This window comes from Myxocyprinus asiaticus, chromosome 46 (assembly GCF_019703515.2).
Source record: "Myxocyprinus asiaticus isolate MX2 ecotype Aquarium Trade chromosome 46, UBuf_Myxa_2, whole genome shotgun sequence".
NCBI classification, from domain to species: Eukaryota; Metazoa; Chordata; class Actinopteri; order Cypriniformes; family Catostomidae; genus Myxocyprinus; species Myxocyprinus asiaticus.
Genome location: NC_059389.1, coordinates 11,081,607 through 11,104,805, shown reverse-complemented (window position 1 = coordinate 11,104,805; position 23,199 = coordinate 11,081,607). Strand labels below are relative to the sequence as shown.

The 23,199-nt window shown below is 37.5% G+C and overlaps 1 protein-coding gene across 1 annotated transcript; it reads left to right on the top strand.

Annotated features, from left to right (window-relative positions):
- Positions 1 to 269: 269 nt before the first annotated feature.
- LOC127436217 (C-Jun-amino-terminal kinase-interacting protein 1-like) lies at positions 270 to 23,176 on the top strand. Its single transcript, XM_051690241.1, has 12 exons — positions 270 to 835; positions 4,575 to 4,686; positions 8,479 to 8,778; positions 13,050 to 13,131; positions 14,147 to 15,148; positions 15,714 to 15,786; positions 17,966 to 18,135; positions 18,237 to 18,340; positions 19,095 to 19,211; positions 20,759 to 20,829; positions 21,066 to 21,164; positions 21,495 to 23,176. The coding sequence occupies exons 1-12, from the start codon at positions 765 to 767 to the stop codon at positions 21,565 to 21,567; spliced, it is 2,274 nt and encodes a 757-aa protein (XP_051546201.1). The 5' UTR covers positions 270 to 764; the 3' UTR covers positions 21,568 to 23,176.
- The last annotated feature ends 23 nt before the right edge of the window (positions 23,177 to 23,199 follow it).

Below are 23,199 nucleotides of genomic sequence, written 5' to 3'. Positions count from 1 at the left end.
ACGTTGATTGAGGCCATTATGAAGTATTTTTTTCCAGGGCATGTAATAAATGTTTTAAAATAGATGAAACATGGTTTGAAGTAGTAATTTTCCAAATAGTCAAAAGTGCCACTAATTATAGAATCACCCATATACTGATGCATGTTTAATCCATCAATAAAGCGCTTGCTTGTCCATCCCAACCATTAATGAAACGCATGAAGATCCGGCAGTAATTAACAAGGATGAGGGAAAGGAACAAATAAACTCTAATGATACATTCTATATCACGGATGTCCACAGGCAGCCTTGCAGATGTTTATATTCATCTGTTATCAATGGCATCGATCCCACTCTACTGCTGCTGGCCTGCTCTTGTGTGGAGGTGGCAACTTGAGCTGCATTGATCTGGACCATCAATCACAGGGGTGGCAGACCCTTTTAGTGGAGACTACGCCTCTCTCTCTCTCTCTCTCTCTCTCTCTCTCTCTCTCTCTCAGTCATCCACTGCTGACTTTAATGGCTTCACTGAAGGACACACGCAGTGCAGTGCAAGGAGTGTCCTGGGTGTACAGTATGATGCTTCCATGGGAAGTGAGGACATCCACAGCCACTCCAGCTTCCCGTGGCTGATGTAACCCCCTGAGGACCCTGTGAAGGACGTTTCTCTAAAGGACCTCTAATCAGACCCAGAGTGTCGGACGGGTGGTTGAGGAATAGTCCCATAACTGCCGGCTCCATTTATCCCCAAGAAGGGTCCATCGCCACCCCGCCCTGCCCCGCAGATGGTGCTCTGCCTGGCCATGGACTCCAGAGAGAACGGGGACAGCTGGGTGGAAGAACAGTGGGAGAAATGGTACAGTAGTAGCCTACTTATGCAACGGTGTCCCCTTTATGGCCTTTTGCGCTGTACTTAACTGACCTTGGATCAGTGTATGTGCTCTGAGATGGGGTCCTGCGATTTTTATGGGCTAAAATGTTAGTTTGCTCCTTTGCGCAGTAGTTTAACTGACCTTGGATCAGTTTATGAGATAAACTAACATCTTAAATGTTAGTTTGGTGCGTTTGAAAGAATATATTGCAGGATTATGGCCGCAACTGAGTGAGAGATAAAGGTTTTTGTAATCTAATATGTCAGTATGGGCAGGGCTCGAGGGGATGGCATCCCCCTTGTTGCAAGAAATATCAAAAAAGCATCCCCCTTGTAAAACCACATTCCCCCCTTACCATCCCCTTTAGATCAATTGTGTCATGTATTACTTAGGACTAATCATGCAAGTAAAACACTGCATTATCTACATTTGATAAATAACAGACTTTAAATAAGGGCGATTAGCCGGTCAGATTTGTGTGTGAGGTTGCCAGATTTCTATAGGTGAAATCCCCCAATTAGGTCTTGACACTTGTACAGTTTGGATATATTCTGGCAGGGTGACGCTTTAGTCCCGCAATCTGGCAACCTTGAGCGCGCGAGCGCTCTCTTTCCACTGTGAAAAGACACCGAGTTTCTGAAAACACTGTAATACAGGTATGTCAGAGTTTAGTGATGGGTTGACTTGTTCTTCATAGTGTGCACATGAAACTTACGCCACTGAAGGTAATGCACGATTTCAAAAGTTTTGTGCACTTTCAAAAATGGCCAAGATTACAGTTCAAGAATATATTTAATCTTTCATTAAAAAGAAGAGAACAGAATGTAAGATACTGCTATGACAAGTGTACAGATAAATATGTACATGTTTTTAATTCAACCGACATTCAGGCCATAAAACGCTTTCATGATCTTAACATGGATTCTTTTCACATGATTCATCATAAAGTTCAATAACAGAGGGTAACAGGTGCATATTATGGCCCTGTGTCCTAAGGGTCAATGAAGTGATGCTCATTTTTGTCCAGATCTATTAAATTAAAAATACATTAAAAAAAAAAAACATTTCACACAAACTATTTACTTGAATACACCTCTTCTATGATGAGCATATTTTCAATTTCTGACTTTAAAGTCATATTGTTATTATTTCTGGGGCTTAAAATTAAAAAGTCACATGGTGTCCAGAGACAGTTAAAAAAGTCAAAGTCTCATTAAAAGCTGAAATTCCTGAAAAAAGAAATGTTGGCATGACTAGTGCAGAATAATTTTTTATTGTTATTTCTTTAAAAAAAAAAAAATAAGCAGTGAAACAATTGTGATTTAAAATATTTAAAAACGCTTTTGTCCACCAAATAAAAGTAACTGGGTGTAATGAACACGCACGGTTGGGAGGGTTACTTTTGAAATGTATTCCACTATAGATTACAGAATACATGCTGTAAAATGTCATTTGTAACGTATTCTGTTAGATTACTCAAGGTCAGTAACGTATTCTAAGTACTTTGGATTACTTCTTCAGCACTGGTAGATTTTTTTACTCTGCCAGTACAGTAAGACAAAATACACGTTAAAAATACATTCTCTGAAAAACCTAAATATTTATGCAGTGTTGTTTCTAAAACAAGATCAATCTAACTGATGTTGTTTTAAGGATTTTTAGATATTTTTACAGGAAAACAATACAAAAATTATTATCAAGAATACGATTTTTGCCCTAATATCAAAGAAAAAAAGAAATTATGATCTAAGGTGAATTTTCTTGATAAAAAAACATGATCGTGCCTGGTAACATGTGCATGTAAAATGGCTAGAAATAGCATTTTAGCTTAGTGTAAAGCTGACAATTTACACAAGGTTTATTTCTATTTCTTCTGCTCCAAACTTACTTCAAACGTACTTCTCTGTCTGCTTGTATGAATGTAACACATCATAAGAAAGTGTTTCACCGCTGTTCAAATGCACTTTGGATCGAATCATTTATATGTATAAATGTTTTCCATCTGAAAGGACTAAATATTAAATGAAACAAATGACAATAAAATGCAAAGTAATCTCTTCAGTAATCAAAATACTTTATGAATGTAACTGTATTCTAATTACCAATTATTTAAATTGTAACTGTAGTGGAATACAGTTACTTATATTTTGTATTTTAAATACATAATCCCGTTACTTGTATTTCGTTACTCCCCAACCCTGTGAACATGTAGGTTTATGTTGACCATAAAAACCATAAAACAGAGCAGACACCTTTAGACCCTCAAGTCTGAGTGTGAAGTTTAAAACAAAAGTCTGATATTATTTTGACATTTTTATGAAAAGGCACATTTTGTTCAAGTCATGTGGTGTAACCCTGAGAAAACTTCTTGATGTTTTTGACTCAGAAATTCATAATATATATAATATCTTGAAAAATGTGTTTGAAAACTTTTTGGAAATGAATGATTAAGTTGTTTATACTCTCATGTATTCAAGGTGCAAATAAAGTATTATAATACTTTTTACTTGATGGTTTACCAAATGACAATTTTAAAGTTTAAATTTGTTTTGTAGAAAATCCTATAAAGGTTTTTTAAAAATTGATGAAACCAAATTGGAAACAAAGATTACATTTCTGTGAACATGATGCAAGTGTTTTAAACTACATTTTTAAAAGGTTTCGCATTTTAACACCTTGGACAACCATATTTGTCAATGACCCATAAGTATTAGGGTTATTACCTAATTCCACCACCCCCCCCCCATAAACATACACCATCCCCCTTCAGTGTTTTTACAAATCGACCACTGAGGGTGTTTCTGATCTAAAATCAGGCTTGCTTTGATTGTTGCAATTAGGTTTACTGTGATATTGCATAGTAAGAAAACTTCACTACGAAAAGCTAAAGTGAGTGTGATCTGGTTTATTTTGACTAAATTTGTTCTTTCTTGTTGTTATTGTTAAATTATCTAACAAGTAGCTATAAGTATCTATAACATGTCAAGCTGCACAGTAGCAAGTATATAAACACAAAGTAGTGATAATGTAGCACATTAGAGTGCTTTTAAACCTTTTTCTAGCTTAATTACTTGATCAGTCAATGGCTGAAAAGCCGCCAGCTTGCAAACAGAGCCTGACTTCACTTAAAATCAGGAAAACAGCAGAATTGTGTTTACTTGTGCTTTCTTATAAAGGTTCCCATGTGTGTAACTTCTATAAATCTTAAAAAAACAACTTCAGATTATGCCATATCAAATTTGTTTTTTAGATTTAACCCTCTGATGCATGATATCTACTGTGGACAGATCTTTAAAAGACATTTTTAAATATGCTTGTGTGATGTTACATCCAAACCTCTATGGATGATTAACTTTCCTCCCTATCCATAATTCTATGTGACTGTCTTCTTCATACGTCATTGTGGTTTTTTATGACAATATAAATTCATTGGCTGCATGATGAACGAGATGATGCACCAATAACAATTATTAATCTAGTTTTAAATATCTTCTATTGCAGTAGACAGATGTGTAACTGTCTCAAAATACAAGTTTAACGATCACTATTAGGCCTACAATTAACCTAGTGGGTTACATCATTGCAGCAGTCTTGAAGTTATCAGCTCATGAGGCGAGCTGTGCCCTCTCTTGTATAATGTTTGTCTAGAGATAGCCTCGTGGAAGTATGACATAGTGTGTGTCAATGTCTGTGTATGTGGGTGTGGGTGTGCTGACACTGCAGGTTAACTCATGATATCAGTCTAAGTGAATATGAGGATGATGACCTGTCAGAAGTGACAGAGATCACGGATGAGAACGGAATCACCCTCAACCACCTCGAGCTCGACCCTAAAGTAAGTTTATACTCCAAACAAACATACATTATAATTTTTTTTTTTTTTCAATCAATCAGGTTTTTCAATCAACCTAATGATCTACAAATTAGTCATAAATTCCTATATACTCTAGTATCAGTTATGGTACTGGTTGAGTAAACTTAAACTGGTTGAGTAAACTTTCTTTGGTTGAGTAAAGACATTCTTTACTAAGCAGATTTCTATGTCAGATCATGCCACTGTGCCAAATGGTTGGGCTGACTAATAAAGTGGAATGTGTAACAATTGCTTTAAACTTTATGAAGTCAAGTCAATTTAAAGGAATATTCCGGGTTCAATACAAGTTTAAGCTTAATCGATAGAGTTTGTGGCATAATATTGATTACTACAAAAATACATTTAGAAAAAAAGCAAAAATCTGGGTTCCAGTGAGGCACTTACAATGAAAGTGAATGGGGGCCAATTCGTTAACTTTAAAATACTCACTTTTCAAAAGTATAGTCACAAGACGTAAACAATTATTATTATTTAACATATGTTAATGTTTATTTATGTTTAACTATATTAACTTTATGCTTAAATATATTATTTTCTATTAACATTTTTCCATAATTTTTTTTCTATTGAGTCTGTGAAATAATGTCTTTTAAGGTGTTAGTTCACCCAAAAATGAAAATTCTCTCACCATTTATTCCCCCTCATGCCATCCCAGATGTGTGACTTTCATCTGCTGAACACAAACAAAGATTTTTAGAAGAATAGCTCAGCTCTGTAGGTCCATACAAAGCAAATGAATGGTGACCAGAACTCCAAAAGCTCCAAAAAGAATATAAAGTCAGCATAAAAAAAATCCATAAGACTCCAGTAGTTTAATCAATGTCTTCTGAAGAGATCCAGTTGGTTTTGGGTGAAAACAGACTAAAATAGAACTCCTTTTTCACTGTACATCTTGACAGCAGTTTCCTTGGCTATCATGATTTCAAGCTCGAATACACTTCCTATAGTGCCATCTAGCGTTCTGCGCATGCGTCAAGCACTAGGAAGTGTAATCATGCTTGAAATCATGATCATTCCTAGAGACTGCAATGGCAAGATGAACGATAAAAAAGGACTTACATTTTGGTCTGTTCTCACCCAAAACCAACTGGATCGCTTCAGAAGACATTTATTAAACCACTGGATTACTTTTATGCTGACTTTACATTTTTCTTTTTCTCCCCTTTTTCTCCCCAGTTTGGAATGCCCAATTCCCAATGCGCTCTAAGTCCTCATGGTGGTACAGTGACTCACCTCAATCCGGGTTGTGGAGGACAAATCTCAGTTGCCTCCGCATCTGAGACCGTCAATCCGTGCACCTTATCACGTGGTTTGTTGAGCGCGTTACCGCGGAGACATAGTGCGTGTGGAGGCTTCACGCTATTCTACGTGGCATCCACGCACAACTCACCACGCACCCCACCGAGAGCGAACCACATTATAGCGACCATGAGGAGGTTACCCCATGTGACTCTACCCTCCCTAGCAACCTAGCCAATTTGGTTGCTTAGGAGACTTGGCTGGATTCAAACTCGCGACTCCAGGGGTGGTAGTCAGCGTCTTTAATATAAACATATTTTACGTTTATTGTTTATTTGTGTTAAATATATACAGTATGTATATTTAATATATTTATTTATATATTAATATTTATCTTATATATTTACTTAAACTTTTTAAATTGGTTTGATCTTGAAATCTAGGCTCATAATGATTCGTAATGACATAATCCTGTAGTTTAAAATATTAGTTACACTTTTCAATAAGATTAGTTAACATTAGTAAATGCATTAGGTATCATGAACTAAAATTGGGCAATATATTTTTTAAGCATTTATTAATCTTGGTTGTTGTTAATTTATTAAGATACAATTTTTGTTGGTTCATAATGCATTCACTAATGTTAACATTTACAAATTTAACAAATTTATTAGTAGTCTATATGTTGAAATGAATATTAACCAAGTGCTAAAAAGTATTGTTCGTTGTTAGTTCAGGTTGTTTAGGAGTACAACCTTATTGTAAATAGTTACCAAAATAGATTTTTTTTATAATTAATACACCGTTTTATTGTCTCGAAGCATATAAGTACATAAGGATTGTGAATTTTGGGATGGATGCCAGGGTGCCACCTGGACATACCTATAAGGGTTAAACAGCATCTGCTCAGAGCCTTTAGCTAATCTCCAGTGGGCTACAATCCAGGTATGGAACATACAGCTCTCTGGCACTCAATTATCTGATATGTAGCTCAGAAGTCATGCTTAAGTGATGCTTAACTCTTGCACAGATTTGGCATAGACAGATTTAATGCCACTGTTTTGGCATGAAATAAGGAAAATATTTTGCATATAATTTTACTGTAAATTATGTTTGATAATTATCTGTTTCATATGAAACCACCACGTGTTTTTCAGGTGTGTGCGATCTTATTAGTCTATCTTGAATGGACCAGTTGTCCTGTGGTCCCCATGAGGAAAACAGCTTCATGAATCATACAATGGGGATTACATCATGTCTTAATTAAAATCTTAATTATAATTCCAAAAGGTGTCTTTTAGGATTAGGGTTAGCGGCAAGATTATGTTTAGGAATTAGCTTGATTAAAGAACAATAGATGTCACTGGGATATCCCCACCTTGATAGAACATGACGTCTGGATATGTTTGTTTGTACTTTAGTCACTGCGCATCCATCCACCCTGTAACCAAACAGTAACTCAGCTTTGTAGACACACAGGCTTATGGCCCCAAGCTGAATGAAAGATCATTTGACATTACAGAGTTGGCGCACTGTTTACCACATAGCATAAATAGATTTCTGGGTCAAACACTGAGAAAACCATCTGTATTCTCAGGCAGTGAAGTCCTGTTTTGCACTCTGAACTTATAGAGAATACTAGCAATTCAGTGTTCAATATTGGACTGAATATTGGTGAGGTTAAAAGAGGCTGTGGTGTTCAGAGCCAAAGTAAATTAGCAGCTTAGTCATGGACATTAATGCCAAGTCAGAGTCAATCACTTCTGACTTTTTACAGTTTATCGTGGATATCACAATGTCTGATCGCAACCAAAACAAAAAGCCATAATTTAAGATTTTACAATATTTTGTTGCTAGTTCATTGGCAAACAGTGTTGTAGTGTAAGATCTTCCTTTAAATCATGTTCTTGGTCATTATTTGTTTCCATTAAAAATTATGCATCTAAATATCATTACATAGATGTTCTTTAAATGCCTAGTTTATCCAAAAATACTTCATTACTCACCCTGGCAGATTTGGCTTGAACATTTGGGGGGGTTACCGTGCCCCATCCCCCCAGAATCTACGCCCCTGCATCCTCGTGTTGTTTTAAACATATGACTTTCTTTTTTCTGAGGAAGACAATGGGAGATAGCCACCATTTACTTTCATTGCATCTTTGCTCCATACAATGAAAGTGAATAGTGACTGAGATTGTCCAGTCCCTAACATTCTTCATACCATCTCCTTTTGTGTTCCACAGATGAAAATAAGTCAAACAGGTTTGTAACGACATGAGAGCGAGTAACTGATGACAGAATTTTCATTTGGGTTATTAATACCCAACACTCATTTTTGGGTGTTTATTTTGCCTGGCTCGCCTGACACGCCTTATTTTGTTCTCTGAGATTGAATTAGCTTTCCTCACAGCAGTCAGGAAAGCAGCCACAGGCTGATGTCATCACTCGCCTCTGATTGGCTGACTGCATCTGACTGCAGCTTGACTCTAAAGCTCTGCTGCCTGCTCTTCCCAGGATCACATGACGCAGCCGGCCAATGGCACACTGAGGAGCGGCCGGAGGAGGGGGGTGGTGGATTTGCAGACGGAGATGCTCCACTTGGACCTGATTGATGCAGAGGGAGGAATCCAGGAAGAAGAGGAGGACGAGAGGCACCTCGATCCTGTCGATGACAACCACAAGGAGGAACAGGGAGCAGGGCTGCCTGTCACCCAGCCTAAACTGAAGGATTTCATCCCTGTCGTCGCCATGGATACCTACCGGCCCAAGAGACCAACCACCCTGAATCTTTTCCCCCAAGTGCCAAGGACTCAGGTGAGATGGATGATTTTGATTGCTGGTACCAAGGCCCTTTGGTCCATAAGAGGCTTGTTGAGCACATCTAAGGCAGATGGCGACCTATATGTAAACTGACAGGCCTTTGAAATCCTTTCACAGTAAAATGACCATACTGTAATGATTTCCATACAGCACAAACAGGAATTTACCTTCATGGTATGTGCCCTACACCAGATCTCAACCACTCATGTCCTCATGAGTGCCTTTATTGTGAATATGGTATGGGGTGTATTTTCAGTGTATTGTCATGATTTCAGTCCGTGCTAATCTGTGACTTGTAGCGACGGTTGTCTCTGATACTCCCGGCCGGTGATGCTGATGACGTTTCCTGTTTGTGAGCTCCCGCTCTGCGAACCTGCTATGAATCACTACTGATCGCCCTCCGTGTGTAATGTGATCCGACATAAGAGAGAGTGAGTGGATCATTACTGTTGACCTGTGGGGGTCAAACAGCAGGGGGCAGCACTCTAATGGGACAATTCGTACAAAACATAACGAGATGGGATTAAAAGCACAGCTTTTGTTGGATGTCATGTGTGGTGACAATTTTTTGAAAGGAACCTGTAATGTGTTTGGAATAGATTGACATTTTAGGGCTAGAAAGAGGAAGATAACTTGCTGATCCATCCATCTATTTATATTAGCTGATTAATAAAAGTGTCAGTTCGAAATATACCAACAGACTTGTCAATAGATAAGCATATTTTGTTTTAATTTTTTGTACATTTTTAGTAAAATATTGCATTAAATAAGCATTTAATTTGACAATTTTGGGTGCATCTAATTTGCTATTACTAAATTTGACAAAATACACATTGCTATTTGCCATATTGCAACCGTACTCTCTAGATATCAGTCTCAGCCATATATTGACCTATATATTGGTTGACGAATACTATATATTATACATTTTTTTGGGATTAAAATGATATCCTATCTGACGAAAACCTGTTTTAGGCCTTAAACTTTGATGTGCTTATTATTAGATGTCCTAAATGTCATCCTTTCCAAAATCTTTGAACATCAATATTTTTAATAGTCATCCAGTGACATCACAGACTTTGTAAATGGAGTATTTTTCTAACTAGTGCTTTTAATGAGCTCTGCAGTGATTTTTGGAGCACTTTAATGTAAATCATGAGTAGCCAGGCTGTCTTTTTTTTGGTTTTGTTTTTTTGTGGTCCATCATGGGTAAGGAGGCTGCTGGCGCTCTACTAGAGCAGGAACTGAATGATTTAAGTAATTGCCCAGCACTGTGCAATCTCCTGAAAAAATGTCCAACTCAAACTTTATTGAACTCAAATTGATTTATTCTCTCTCTGTCCTCCTCTTCTACCTCTGGAAATAGTGTATTGTTATGCTGCTTGCTGTCATTTCTGTCAAATGTCCATATTTGGTACTTCAGATAGGCCTTTCTAGTTATAAAGACTACAAATAATGGATTTGGTGTGGAGTTTTTTTAAATAATAAAAGTCCACATGTATCCTGTAGGGCACAAAATAATGTATATTTTCAATGCAAAGCAGTTTAAAGGAATAGTTCACCCAAAAATGAACATTCTCTCATCGTTTACTCACCCTCATGCCATTCTTTCTTTTGTGAAACACAAAAGGAGAATGTACATGCTGCTCTCTTCCGAATGTAAAATGAAAGCAGATGGTGACCAGGCAGTGTCAAGCTCTAAAATGGACGAAAAAGCACCATAAAATTATTCCATATGACTTACGTGCTATATTCCAAGTCTTCTGAAACCATACGATGGCTTTGTGTGTGGACCAGACTGAAATTTGTTGTTATTCACTGAAAATCATGCTTTCAGCCGCAGCTCTCAAATCTCATTCACACTGTAATACGGGTTAAAAATACAGGTTTGAAACTACAAGATGGTGATTAAATGATACATTTAATTATTGGGTGAACTATGCCTTTAACCTATGTTGAGTTAAGTCAACCCCATGCCATTTATCCAGCCTGTACTGCAGTAGTTGCATAATAATATTTAGCACCTTATGTATATAGCATTACAGCTGGCAGCTAGTCAAACGTCCTGTACCAAAAGTCACCTGATACACGCAGGTGCTTCCATTCGGTTGAATAAATATGTTACCCTGGTGACAAAATCGACTTGAAGAAAGGGCAAAACTAGTCAGTTTACAGTTTGTTAGTGTAAAAACAAGCCTTTTGCTTTCAAACGTTTGAGCATTTCAGCACACCAAATTATATCCAGGTCAACAGACTTCTTTACGACTAGGGAAGATGGTGGATGACTGTAAATGTGCTTCAGTGTCTTTAATCTCGTAATCTTGGTTTGTCAGATCTCTCCTTGTCTGCTGCCACTGGGCTCAAAGGGCATTTGAGGAATTAGCAGAGGAAGAGCTTTTCCAATGAATGTGAACTGAGATATTGGTTAATACAAAGAAAACAGTGAAAAAGTTTGGTCAAAAAATCAATTTTCTCTCTGAAATGTATTTGGAACAAAAATATTTTAGCTAGCAAGCTCGAGGCCAGCATATTGTTTGGCACACTTAAAGTCAATGTGGAACTCATGCGCAACCTATTTTAGAGAATCAGAATCAGCTTTACTGCCAAGTATGCTTACACATACAATAATTTGTCTTGGTGACAGAAGCTTCCAGTGCACAAACAATACAGCAACAAGACATAGAATTAGAGATAATAGAATAAAAATAAAAAGTGAATAGATAATATAAGTATATATAGAAATAGAAATAAATCTAAAAAGACTAGCAGTATATTGCATATAATTATTGCTCAATGGGGCAGTTTTAACTATTCATGAGATGGATAGCCTGAGGGAAAAAACTGTTGCTGTGCCTGATGGTTCTGGTGCTCAGTGCTCTGTAGCATCGTCCAGAAGGCAACAGTTCAAAAAGGTAATGGGCTGGGTGAGTGGGGTCCAGAGTGATTTTTCCGGCCCTTTTCCTCATTCTGGAAGTGTACAGTTCTTGAAGGGAGGGCAGGGGGCAACCAATAATCCTCTCAGCAGTCCGAACAGTCCTTTGTACTTTTTACTGCAGTAATCTAACATATTTCTGAGTGAAACAGGATTTTTGACAAAAAAAAGTTAGGGAGGGACTTGGTTGGATTGCGAAAAGTGGGCATTACATACTAGAACGGAGCCAGTTGATTGGAGTGGACGGGTAAGAGGCATTCGTGATGTCAGTCGAAAAGCAAAGTAGTTTAAGAGGACGAGCAAGTTGATACATTTTGATCATAGATTGCAGATTTTTTTGTTGTTGATGCTTAGAATAACGTGCGCCAATGATTTGTTCACAAACACCAGGGACGTGCATTAAAACACTAAATAGGGTCCATTTTGATTTCAATTTTGACTTTTTGACAGTTCCCTCTATATCCGTAAAGCAGAACTCTCTTCTTTTAAAGAGAAAATTAAGAATTATGAGGAAAAGTGTCAGATTTGCTCCACCTCGTTAACGATTGGATGGCAGTTGGATGGCTCAGATTTTCCTGTGGAGAAAAAAGATTATTTCATTGCTAGTCTGATATTATTAGGGCCAACAGTAATAGAATGACAGACTCCTCTTCTTAGAAACAGATTATTAAATAAGATAACAGTAAACTGTCGGCATAGAGTTACTCCTATCTGTTTCCTTTTTCTGCTTCCATTTTTGGAGGCACTGTATAAGAGCATCATATAAGCCATCTGTATCTTCCTCCTCCATCACAAACAGTACTGCTTGACTACCCCCACACTTACGCATACACTCACACATGCCAATTCCTGAATCATCAATGGGTGCGTTGCTATGGCAACCTAGGAGTGTCAGTATTAAAGATGCATCATAGCAGCGTGGACAACTGGTGAATCAGCGACACGAAAGAGCAGTAAATTGCTTTTCCGGTAACTCCCATTTACAGATTGCTGTCAGGTGTGTGTGTTTGTGGTAGAAAGCATCTTGAGGGCTGCTGGCGTTGCTGAGAATGTTGACAAAATCAAAAAATAAGAATATCTTAGCTCTGTAGGTCCACATAATACAAGTGAATGGTGGCAAACATTTAAAACCACATGAGTCATATGGATAACTTTTATGCTGCCTTTATGCACTTTTTGGAGCTTCAAAGTTTCATTTTTGGGTGAACTATCCCTTTAAAAATATACAAATGTCATTGCAGTAGATAACAAAATATAAAACCAAGTGGCATCTGCAAACAAATGATGCTAGACCATTTCTCAGAACTAACTTAACTCTCCACTTTAATTACAGGACACAATAAATAACAATTCATTTGGTGAGAAGGATCGGAGAAAAGAAAAGAAAACCCATTCCTCGTCACCGCATATTAAGGGTGAGTCATTGCCACGTGCCACATGCTGAGAATGTGTAAAACAAGTCATTTTTTAAACTCATTTCTATGCATTAGAGAAATTTGCTTGAGATAAATGAAGGAAATACAGTTGAGAAGCTGCACTGATAAATGCAGTTATGAAACAGCTGTTAGTCATCTTGGTAATTGTACTTGATGTTTTACTGATCATGAACAAAACATTACATTAATGACGATGTTACATTTTTAATGTAAATTGCTCCTTGCTGGAATGAAGTCAGTTTGAACTGGTGACAAGCAAGCTTGCAGAACCTCAAATGTGCTATCATTGTTAGTGTTTTTGTAGTATTCTGTTCAACAAAATGAAAATGTGTTTACGTGCTGTTATTAACTTAATGGGATTTGTGTCAATCCACTTACCCTTAAGAGTTCATCGGATGTAACTTGTGTCTGATTGCACAGCTAGCACTATGAAGAAAGGTTATATGTTGTTTTAAGTTGATATGCGTAATTTAAAAAATATATATTTCTCCTTTTCAAGCTCCTATCCAAAATGCAGACAATTATAAACCATCCGTAGCTTGTTTGCCCAAAACAGTATAAACACCGTGGCTCTGTGACGCTATCAAAGCATTGCTCTGTTTGAGGGGACCGACATAACAAAATTTGCTCTGAGTTTGGGGAAGAACTGACTGTTTATTCCAACAATTGGAGACGGGGGGAGTGTGTGGAAAACCTGCTTGGAAACAGTAATTATTTTTTCAATTCCATTTGGTTCCACTAGTGGCACAGAAATTACACTTGGAAGCTTTAAGAAGAATTAATTCCAAAAAACAAAGGACTACATAGCTCAATTTTGTAAATACATAGACACACTTATAATTATGCAGGTAACGTTGGTTTTTGCATTGCTTTCTATGCTGAGTGATCATAGGAATCATAGGAATTTTAAGTGGTGTTAGTTGACATTTTATTCCATAATTTGGAATAATTAGGCTTACTGCCTAATATATAATCTTCTGTGTATGTGAAATAGGGGATCTGGTGCCCAAACCTGAGCAAGTTGTTTGCACCGATGGGAACAAAGTGCAGGCCAGGGCTGACACCAAACCACGAGGCCCTACCTCCTCCACGAACAAAGCAGCAGCCTTTCACAACAAGCAACAGGACAAGTTATCCGAGTCTTTGAACAACCCCACTGCGGTGGCACCCTGCACACAGACAGTTATGAGGGACAAATCTGGGGAAGTCACCCTAATAGAGGGTGTCCTTAACATTGGTACCATTTGCAAGGAAAAAGCCCTTTATCACACTGTAAATGGTTATCGGGAACAAGTGCAGTACCCTGTGGAGAATGGTGGAACGTGTCACCAGTCAGTCGAGAGAAACAAGGACTATCGGATATCAGAAGGAAATGCCACGGAGGAGATCCACCTCACACCGGTTAATGGCGAACAGGAGCGACCTTTTCTGTCACAAAGCAGCGACAGCAATCGCATGTCTATCAGTTCAGACACAGAGCTGCCTCCCCTGCACTATTACCCAGTAGCAGGTGGTGCAAACCCTTCCATTAGTGAAGAAGATGAGGTATACCCACCCACGCCTCCTTGTAGGACTGTCAGCCTCAGCGAAACAGGGGACAGTAGTAAGTGGGTTGAAACCCACAAGCTGAAAGCAGCGAAGGAGGACACAGGAACCTTAAGGACAGCGGCCGTCAGCACAGATGCCTCAGGACTTACATATGACTCAGTTAAGTACACCCTGGTGGTGGACGAACATGCTAAGCTTGAGTTAGTGAGCATCAAGGACTGCTACAAAGGTTACGATAGTGACAGTGACAATACCGTCTACGAGTCTGCCATTGATGAGGACGGGGAGGATCAGGTAGTGGATGAGGAGGAGGAAGAGTCGGGAGCAACAGGTATGAGGAGAGACACTTCCTGTTTGTCTGCCGACTCAACCACTGACACTACTTCAGACCTGCCCTGCTCCCGCAAGTTCATGAATGTCTTTGTAAATGGACGGTCACGCTTCTCTGGTGAGTGGCAGATCTTGGCTCTTTGTGCAAAGTTAAAAGATCCATTAACATTCAGTTTTTATGGGTTTAGTGGTGGAGCCCAAACAGAATGGCAAAGGTCCAGGAATTGAACCTTGTGGCACTCCTTCCCTGCATGTAACCACCAAGACTTTGCAAGAACTGCAAAGATTTTCCTCGTTAAGGGGTTTGCTAAAGTCAGTTTCTACCAAAATTAGTATTTACATGCAAAATACACTGATAACTTTGAGGAATTAGCACAAGAAAATCGTGTTTACATGACATTTGAAATGATCTTTTTACATCATAACGTAAACAGACATGCACTCATTGAATAAGCCACCAGAACACAAGTCAAGGTGTTTACATGCACAGCGAAATCGGATTAATGGGCAAAACCTAGGCATGTATTAACTTTACCCGATAAAAGAAGGCAGTTTAAGGCATTTACATTACTTTACACATTGTCTGGTTATTAAGCATGATCAGTTTAAGATTGTGCATACACACTCATTGACACTTACCTTCTGTGTTTTAAATGTGATGCGAACTTTTTTCTCACTCTCAGGTGCTGAGTTTGGACTCTTCTCCTGTGTTATTAATGGAGAGGAAAGAGAACAAAGCCACAGAGCAGTGTTCAGGTACATTTAAAAGCAGACCAAATCACTGATGAACAGCCAGTGGTGAATTCTCAGGGCCAGCAAAGCCTTCTCTGCTGGCCTAACATGCCAAATAAATACATATTTTTCATCCTTTCATTCTCAGTCACTTTTTGCCTATGTATTTTTAATCGCTTTCCACTCTTAATTAATCTACAAACAAATAGAGAAAAACTAAAAGTTTATCCAGTCAGAATTTATTCCTTGATGCTTACAAGCGAAGCGTGACAATTGTTTCACAAATCACATGCCCAAAGGGTTAGCCGAAGCAGCACGTGAGTTTGAGCTCCACCCCGTCAGGCCTTCAGAATTTCCATAGAATCCCTCAACAGTGCAAATGAATGAGCGACTAAAGTCAGATTGTCAGATTCATCAGCCAATCAGATTGATTTATTTGTTCTTGGTGGGTGTGATCTTTAGGATATGTCCTGGTCAAGGCCTTCTAGCTGGCCTTGAGTGACGCAATCACGCTTTAAGTGATGTACGTAATTTGAAAGCGAAGAGCGCGAGATCATCATCACTGCCACTATCGCCATTGAGAAAGAGATCCTTATGGATTTAAAAACACGAGATGTTCTGCATGACCGTGTGATTGCTTAATTTATTAAACAGGAAAGGAGGACTGATTTTCACTTCAAGTAAATTAGTAAGTGCTTTTTGCATTGTTATAGCAACATCAGGAGTTTTCTAAGTTTAAATTAGGCTGCTTGAGCATTCAGTGTAGGATCAAGTTTTGAAAAGTAGTGCTGCGTTCCATTCAACTCGGAAAGTCGGATTTTACAACTTCCTACTAGGAAAAGTGCAATGGAATGCATCTTGAAGTCAGAATTACAACTTTTAGGCTCGTGCAGAAATTTTCAACTCGATTTCACCGAGATGCAGGGGCATGATGTCACACAAACATGTCGACACTCAGGGAGATATACAAAGTAAGTGATAAACATTCACTTTATTAAGTAATATCAGTAAATTAGTTCGTTTCCACATTACATGATATTAAAGCTTGTTTAACAAACGCCTGCAGAAACAGGTGTATAAAACATGGTAAATTATAATCTCTTTTGATAATCGTACACCTGAAGCACAAATGCTAGCGCTGCAGCATTGTTTATCAGTTGGGTTGCTTGGAGACCTCTCTAATGAGAGTCAAACCCCTGCTAAGCTAACGGGAGCATTGCAGTTTTGTTTCCTTACACGTCATCTTTGGAATATCAGGGAATGGAATGCATTTATGGTCAGAGATCGGAGATATCAGGTAAGAATATCCCACATCCAACTTGAATGGAACACAGCATAACCGTGTACCCTGACGAAACGAAATTTATTGCAAGCAACATTTCAATCGCAAATATTATTAGATAGATTTTTCCAGGTATTATAGACCTCCTTGGTAGATTCATATGAAAAATTATGATTTTTGAATGTTCGGGAGACGTTCATTTCACAAAACAGTCATGCTGCAGTTAAAATAAGGCTTGCTTGAGCATTAAGTGTCGTATCAAGTTCTGGCTTTCATGCATGGACGTGTTTTTAAAATGTCAGTTGGTATTATTAGTTAGCTGCGGCATAATGTATAATGCCCAAAGGCATAAGGTGTCTTATTCATTGTGAAACTGTGTTTTCTTAATGGCATGAATCACACCAAAGGCCTAGACTTTTAATGCACAACCCGCCACTGTGAACAGCTAAATTAAGCAAGTAAATAAATAACCAAGTGACTGACAAGAAATATTTAAATATTCAGAGAATATTTGGGCTATTTTACTACAGCAACACACCTGCACACAAGAACTAACACATGACAGAGTAATAGGACATATCCAACTTTGCTAATGCATACACTGTGTACTAACCAGGCATGCCACGATAAAGCATCAAGTTAATGTAAGCTTTTGCCCTAATTAGCCACAAAAACTGACAAGCAACAAGAAATGTTTTGGGTCGCTTGGTTTCAATTTCTGCAGAATTGCGCAGCTCTTTTGCTTTCAGAGTGGGCAGACAAATTACTATTGAAACATATCATGAGGTGTCTGGTTAGAACACAGCAATAGTTTTGTTGAAGTCACACTCTGCTAACATGTGGTATCCTAAGTCACTCTTTTGGGGATCTCCCAATCAGACTGCATTCTACGAGCATTCTTGTTTGCTGGTTTGTTTACAGGTTTATTCCTCGGCATGAGGATGAGCTGGAGTTGGAGACTGACGACCCCTTACTGATAGAAGTGCAGGCCGAGGATCTATGGTGCGAGGCCTACAACATGCGCACTGGATCCAGAGGCATCTTCCCTGCATTCTACGCCATCAAGGTGACAAAGGATGAACATGTTAAAGGTAACCTCTTCTTTCACTATACTGTAGTATTTTAAATATTTAGGTTTTTGAATCTTGTACTTTGAGGAGTAATGGCTTCTTATGTGTATTACTTTACTCAGAGGTCAAAGGTGATTGGATGGACAAATTCTGGGTCAAATTCCTTGGTTCTGTTCAAGTGCCGTACCACAAAGGGAATGATGTGCTTTGTGCCGCAATGCACAAGGTAATCCATTTCTTTTTCATAATCTATATTCTAATAGTGCAGGAATATTTCGGGTTTAATACAAGTTAAGCTCAATCGACAACATTTGTGGCATAATGTTGATTACCACAAAAAATTATTTCGACTCGTCCCTCCTTTTCTTTAAAAAAAAGCAAAAATTGAAGTTACAGTGAGGCACTTACAATGGAAGTGAATGGGGCCAATTGGAGGGTTTAAAGACAGAAATGTGAAGCTTATAATTTTATAAAAGCATTTACAATAATTCTTCTGTTAAAACTCATGTATTATATGAGCTGTAAGGTTGTTTAAATCGTCATTTTTACAGTCATTTTAGGGTTTTAGGGTTTGTTGACATTACATCATCATGGCAAAGAAGTTGTAAAATTGGCTATAACTTTACACAGTAAAGGTTAGTAAGTGATTTTATCAAACTAAAATTATGCTAATGCATATTGTTTCTTGTGGTTATACTTTTGAAATAGTGAGTATTTTAATGTTTACGGATTGGCCCCATTCACTTCCATTGTAACTGCCTCACTAACCCAGATTTTTGCTTCTTTTTTTTTAAAGGAGGGACAAATCAAAACAAATTTTTGTGGTAATCAACATTATGACACAAATGCTGTCGATTGAGCTTAACTTGTATCGAAACTGGAATATTCCTTTAATTACCATATGTTTGCATAGTAATTACACAGACATACAGTTGTTCTATGCAATCTGTTATTCATATGCAATCTGATTATGTCAACAGATCGCATCAAACAGGAGAACGACGATGCAGTTCAGCCCCCCTTCACCTTGCATTCTGGAAATCAACACAAGAGGAGTGAAGATCATTGTTCAAGATGACTGTCGGACTTCAGGAAGGGTTTGTATATTTCAGAAGGAGCTACAAAATTCTTCCTTAAAATTACCCCCAAGCACATGGGACAGATTTTCAGAAATATGCTTTGGTTCAACTCATGCACTTCAACTTTATTAATTACAGTATAACTTGATTATTTACACAATGGCAAGAAAATTAAAAGGATGCCAAACAGGATGGAAACTAACAGGGTGGAAATAATGAGTTAGCCATTGTTCAGTGAAGGATTGAGAGTTACGTATCTTACATGTGGCTAATTTTGATTTTTTTTAACCATCTTCTGAAATTTTGATTTTGTCATATATATTTCTGTGATTCTATCAAACAGGATGGAAACCAACTAATAGAGCAAAACATCAAAGAATGAATCAAATCCATTGCTAATACTTACTGATGTTTGTGCCGGTGTTTCCCATCAAAATGTCACTTTCTGGAGGGTGATGTCATTAAGGAACAGGCGTTTATTAATTAAAGGGATATTACAAAAGACTAACTAAATTGATTAAATTGCTAGCCATAGCCTAGTGGGCTGTGCTCATGATATATGGTGCTGATGCATTGCAGGTGACCCAAGTTCAAGTCCCAGCTCTTGAGGTTGTTTCCCAATCCCATTCCCACTCTTCTCCCCTGTCATTTCCTGTCACCTCTCCACTAACTCTGTCATAAAAAATTAAAAAAAAGAACCACCCAAAATATTTCTTTATAAATTGCTGTCTTTTTTATTTTAGAAGCCAGTGCATAGCACCATGGAACATGGCAAATTGGCAACATTTGCTCAAACCAGAGTAATTAAATTATTTAAAATTCACCCTGTTCACTTTATTGTGATAATAAAATTAAACAATGTTTTCCATCTTAGAAAGTTGTCATTTATCTATAAAGCACATTTAAAAACAACAGTTGTTGAGCCAAAGTGTTGTACAATGCTAGGCTAAAGCAATACAAAATAAGAGCACACAATTAAAAAAATAAAATTTAAATCAAAAATTACAAAATTAAACCATAAGCAAAATCAAAAGGTAAAGAAAATAAATACATCTTCAAACAATTGTGATATTAATATTTTATGTAGTATATTAAGACTGGGCATAAATAATGGGCATAGGCCTACATTTCTGTTTTTGAAAATATTGACGAAAATCTCATTTGGAAATAGACTTTGACATGCTTTTCATTTTTTGTCATCTAATAATGTACAGAAGACGGAGTCAACTCTCATGACTTCATCTTTAAATGACTCCCATTGCTTTGAAGGCATCCAAGTTCATTTTGAGGCTGGATGTTGCCACCAAACGGCTCTTCCTCTCAACTGTGCTCAGTGATGGTTCCACTGTTATGCAATGAAGCGTTTTAAGATTGAATAATAATCTGCAGCCATAACCCTATGAGTGAATTTGTGAGTGAGTTCAGTGATGCAAATCACAGGGTTGAGGAGTTATTCGCACATACTGAAACGACCTCACAATGCACTCACATCCTGTTTTAACAGCTTACACTAATGTTTTTTCGCTCTTGTAGTACTGATTAAACCATTCTTTTTTTTTTTACAGGGTGAGAAGTGCTTTCACTTTTTTCAGTTGAAAAACATCTCTTTCTGTGGATGTCATCCGAAGAACAACAAGTAAGTATAGAACAGTTGGTAAAATGCTGGTTTCTGTCACAATCAACCCCGCCCCATCATTCGCGACAAGATCATTCATATAAAGCTGTAACTTCAATAACCCTAATTTTACCAACCAGAACGTCCCCTACACAGAAGAATTAGAACACTAGCATATGACTGACACCAGATGAAATAGGCCCATGTTACTGGCAAGAATATTGAATAAATACAAATACTTCATGTGTGTCTTTCAGGTATTTTGGACTAATTACAAAACATCCAGCTTCCCAGAGATTCGCCTGTCATGTGTTCTTCTCAGATGATACCACCTCAAAGCTGGCTGAGTCTGTAGGGTGAGTTCTCCATGTACTTCATCATGTACTTAAGGATCTATTTGCTGATTGGCCAAAAAAGCAGAATCTTTTTGCTGATTGGTCAGAATCATAATTATGTTGAAGTGCGCCAGAGTCAGGTACTGTTACTAATGTACAGTAAGTAATTTTCTGAATGCATAACCCATTGTCAGATAAGTATGTATACAACAAAAGTGTCTAGATTTAAAACCAGTTCTAGAACTTCCTACATTAGTAAATCAATTTTAAACTATGATTTAAGTGCATATAAATTGCATTTGCATCAGTCAGGATAGTATCTAACACTTGTTTTGTTTTTTATTCATATAGGAAAGCTTTTCAGCAATTCTACAAAGACCATATGGAATATTCCTGTCCGACAGAAGATATCTTCCTCGAATGACCTTTGATATATTTCTCTTTTTGCATTACCACATACTATTAGAGATGTCGCATGATGGTGGTTCTAAGCCTCTTTGTAACGTGTCATGTTGATATTATAATGTCGATGTCTATTTTAGACAAATGTTAAAATCAAAAAAACACCTTGAGTGTTTGCAAAACTGATATTGGCTACACTGCAACTACTTTCACCTCTTATGACCCAAGTATTACTGACTGGTGTAAAGCCTTACAAACTAGTTTAATAACAAACAAATGTTTGATGTGACTTTTAAAAGTCATTTTTGATTTATTGTTACTAGTGCAAAGCTTGGTTTTGAATTGATGCAAAGCACAATGTCCAACGCATTAATAATGGAAAACAACACGTCAGTTAGAAAGGATCTGGATCCAAAATCAATATCTGTTTTTCAAAGTTTATCTGAAACCAAAGCAAAGTGGATATACAGTACTATCTGTGGCAGTTCCTTCTTCAAGTTAGAATGGAGATGACCACGAAATTCGGTTCATATCAAAGTACGTACTCTGTCCGTCTGGTGCAAAAGGTATTCCTGCCCCTCTTGGTACCCCATGGGCTTTTCATGCTAAGCTTGAACCTGGGTTTAATGTTTCACACTTATAATTTTAAAATGGGGTTAGCGGTGCTTTGAGCCCATGACAAAGGTATACAGTGTGAATTATAAAACCAGGGTAAAGTATAAACAGTGTGAAACATGGAACAAGATCACCCATGTTTAAAAATTACCCTGGGTTAACAATATGTGAAAAGCCCAAAACACTGTTGTACGTAAAATAAGGTAATTGCTACAGTTTATCATTAGTCAGATACTCACAAAGTCTGTTTAGGCATCACAAAACAATATAGCATCCATGCTTATTTCTGCGAATGCATTTTTGTTCTTGTATTTAATGTGCTTGAATTCCGAAAAGTTGCTCTGTTAAACAGAGTGTTGTCTTGGCCTATTTCAGTCTTCAGTCTCAGTATCCCTGAAGTATGTAGCTGTGAAAACCAAATAATTTTATTTTCTTTTTACATATTATATCAGATATCTTATTTATAATTATAATAAAATGAAAAGAATCTTAAATTATTTTATTCTGGCACCTAAAACATACAAGGCCATACAATGAAGACGAAAAACTACTGTCATAATGACAGAATGTGGTCTATATAAATGGTGCTGAGGGAAATGGCTGCCTGATAATGAAAAGTTTGTGAATTCTAATTTATTTCTGATACAAAAAAAAAAAAAGTTTAAAAGCCAAGGCCTACAACAGACCCATCTCCACCATTCCTTTCAAAATGGCACACCCTTACAGCATGCGCTCTGAATTAACTAATATACAATCTTCACAGCAAGAAAAATATTAATAGAGTCATCAACAGACCAAATGGTATTCTGTAAAACTGATTAACTGTAAATGAAGATGTTTTGCTTGGGACAGCCATTGACAGGCATTTTCCAGTTACTAAGAACATTTGTGTCTGCAAAACGTGCAACTTTATTCGGCAAAATCACAAGTTGTGCCTGTTTCTATTTCAGTTGTTTTCATTGTACATTGTTTTTTCTTTTTCTGTGGAACCCATAAAATTAAATCATATTTGTAAATTTTTTGTCCTGGTGTGCAAAAA

Coding starts and splice junctions, on each gene's coding strand:
- LOC127436217 (XM_051690241.1), top strand. CDS start 765: ATGGTGCTCTGCCTGGCCATGGACTCCAGAGAGAACGGGGACAGCTGG. Junction 15,787..17,965: donor AGCCACAGAGCAGTGTTCAG/GTACATTTAAAA, acceptor GTTTGTTTACAG/GTTTATTCCTCGGCATGAGG. Junction 19,212..20,758: donor ACTGTCGGACTTCAGGAAGG/GTTTGTATATTT, acceptor TTTTTTTTACAG/GGTGAGAAGTGCTTTCACTT.